At 42.4% G+C, this 2,151-nt stretch overlaps 1 protein-coding gene across 2 annotated transcripts in view; it reads left to right on the top strand.

The window, feature by feature from the left end:
- st8sia3 (ST8 alpha-N-acetyl-neuraminide alpha-2,8-sialyltransferase 3) overlaps positions 1-2,079 on the top strand; it is a 12,325-nt gene extending 10,246 nt beyond the window's left edge. For both annotated transcript variants that reach the window (XM_015023112.1, XM_015023113.1), the window contains one exon: positions 1,776-2,079. In XM_015023112.1, the coding sequence (XP_014878598.1) occupies positions 1,776-2,058 (283 nt within the window). In that variant the 3' untranslated portion in view covers positions 2,059-2,079. The remainder of the gene's footprint in view (positions 1-1,775) is intronic.
- The last annotated feature ends 72 nt before the right edge of the window (positions 2,080-2,151 follow it).

The raw sequence follows: 2,151 nt of genomic DNA, 5'->3' as shown, positions 1-2,151 counted from the left end.
TTAGCATTAGCGTCTTCTAAACACCATGTTGATATAGTGCCTTAGCATTAGCATCTTCTAAACACCTTGTGGTATAGCGCCTTAGCATTAGCGTCTTCTAAACACCATGTTGGTATAGCGCATTAGCATTAGCGTCTTCTAAACATCATGTTTGTATAGCGCCTTAGCATTAGCATCTTCTAAACACCATGTTGGTATAGCGCCTTAGCATTAGCATCTTCTAAACACCATGTTGGTATAGCGCCTTAGCATTAGCATCTTCTAAACACCATGTGGTATAGCGCCTTAGCATTAGCTGAACAAATTTTTACGATTTGCCCTTTAGTGTTGATGAAACTAACTTTCTAGTTAGCGGTGCCCACTACTGGAGAAGCTGCCAACAGCAGAAATATTTATTAATGTTCTTTTTTTGTGTACCGTCACTTCCAAAAGTTTTAATGCTGCTTCTACTTTTCCATGTTTGTGACGTTCCAATCATAAACTTCAGCTGATTTTATTGGGATTTTCTGAGACAAACCAACACAAAGCAGGGAAGTCTGACGTTGAATAAAAATAAAAATAAATAAAAATCTGAAACATGTGGAGGATGTACAAAGTTTTCACCCCCTGTGTAAACACTTTGCAGACATTTTGACCAGTTTCTCTTTCCAAAACACGTCAAGCTCAGTTTGAATCTGAGAACATGAGGTTTGAACAGATTCTCACTTAGTTTTAGGTCTGGACTTTGTCTAGGCCGTTTCGCTATAGCTGCATGTCATTGATATTCAGATGATGAATTGAGCAGTTTAGGGGTGTAAATACTTTTACCAGGTGCATGAAGCCTTCAGACTGTGAAGTAAAGCCTCCGTTTTGTCTCTCTACGGTGTCCAGATCCTGTTTTTAGTCGTTTCCAGAAGCTAACATGTCGTAGCTTCGCTTTCTGTTTACAGCACAGAGGAGCTTTAGCCTCAAAGCCGGATTATGAGGAAGTGGCTATTTAACGAAGGGAATGAAAGGCGGCTGAAACCGTGGAGGGGATTTAGGTCCGGCGCTTAATGGTGTCTCAGATAAGCAGGCTGCTTGTAACGGTAACCTAATCTTTAGCAATCCCATTAAATCTACCTGCAGAGGGAGAATTAGCACGTCCAGCAGCTCCAGGACTCCTGGACGCTTTTGTCCGGGTCGGTGTGGAGAGTCTCCCCTCTGAGAGGCAGAATGATGGAAACATCAGGAAAAGAGGAGATTTTTTTACTCTTCCTCACTTTGTTCATCAGTGGAAGGGCCTGTAAGCCCCGCCTTCTGCCGGCCACCAACCAATCACAATGAAGGAAACCCATAATCCATAAACTAAACTCCAATAACTTAGATTAGATAAATGATGCCTCGTTTAGTTCATCTAAATAATTCATGAATGTCCTTAAAGGGCCGGTTGCACCAGAATATATTGATAACAATGTTTAAATATAGACAACATGGGAAAATGTCATGTTATAAGTGAAATAATCTGGCAGTGGAACTAGAACATTTTCATCAATATTAAGGAATTATTGATTTAAATCAGGCTCCTGTTTCTTGTTGACAGTTTTCTATGACTTTGTTTTTATGACATAAAGCTCTTTGTTGCTGAAATGCTCTATAAAAATCAACTTGATTGATGGATTAAAAAAAATATTGGTTGAAAGAAAATCATTTTTGGCTTATTAACCTGAACAACATAAGTTTTCTTTTCTTTTTTTAAGTTTGTTTATTAGAACATAATTTCCCAATAGAAATGTTTGCTGCTTTTTTCTCTGCAGCTACTGGAAAACCAAGCAGTTGTCTCCGAAGCGCCTGAGCACGGGGATCCTGATGTACACGCTGGCGTCCTCCATGTGCGACCAGATCCACCTGTACGGGTTCTGGCCCTTCGGCTGGGACCCCAACACCGGGAAGGAGCTGCCGTACCATTACTACGACAAGAAGGGCACCAAGTTCACCACCAAGTGGCAGGAGTCCCACCAGCTGCCGGCCGAGTTCAAGCTGCTCTACAAGATGCACACCGAAGGCCTGCTGAAGCTCAGCCTGTCGCACTGCGCCTAACGCCTGGATTCAGGGCTAACCAGCACAGCTAACGCCCAAACTACGGCCAAATACGGCCCAAACTACGGCCAAATACGGCCCAAACTACGGCCA

This window comes from Poecilia latipinna, unplaced genomic scaffold (assembly GCF_001443285.1).
Source record: "Poecilia latipinna isolate Pla-1442-1.1 unplaced genomic scaffold, P_latipinna-1.0 Scaffold3203, whole genome shotgun sequence".
NCBI lineage: Eukaryota > Metazoa > Chordata > Actinopteri > Cyprinodontiformes > Poeciliidae > Poecilia > Poecilia latipinna.
Note: the sequence above shows the minus strand (reverse complement) of the source record. Positions and strands in the feature narration are given on the sequence as shown.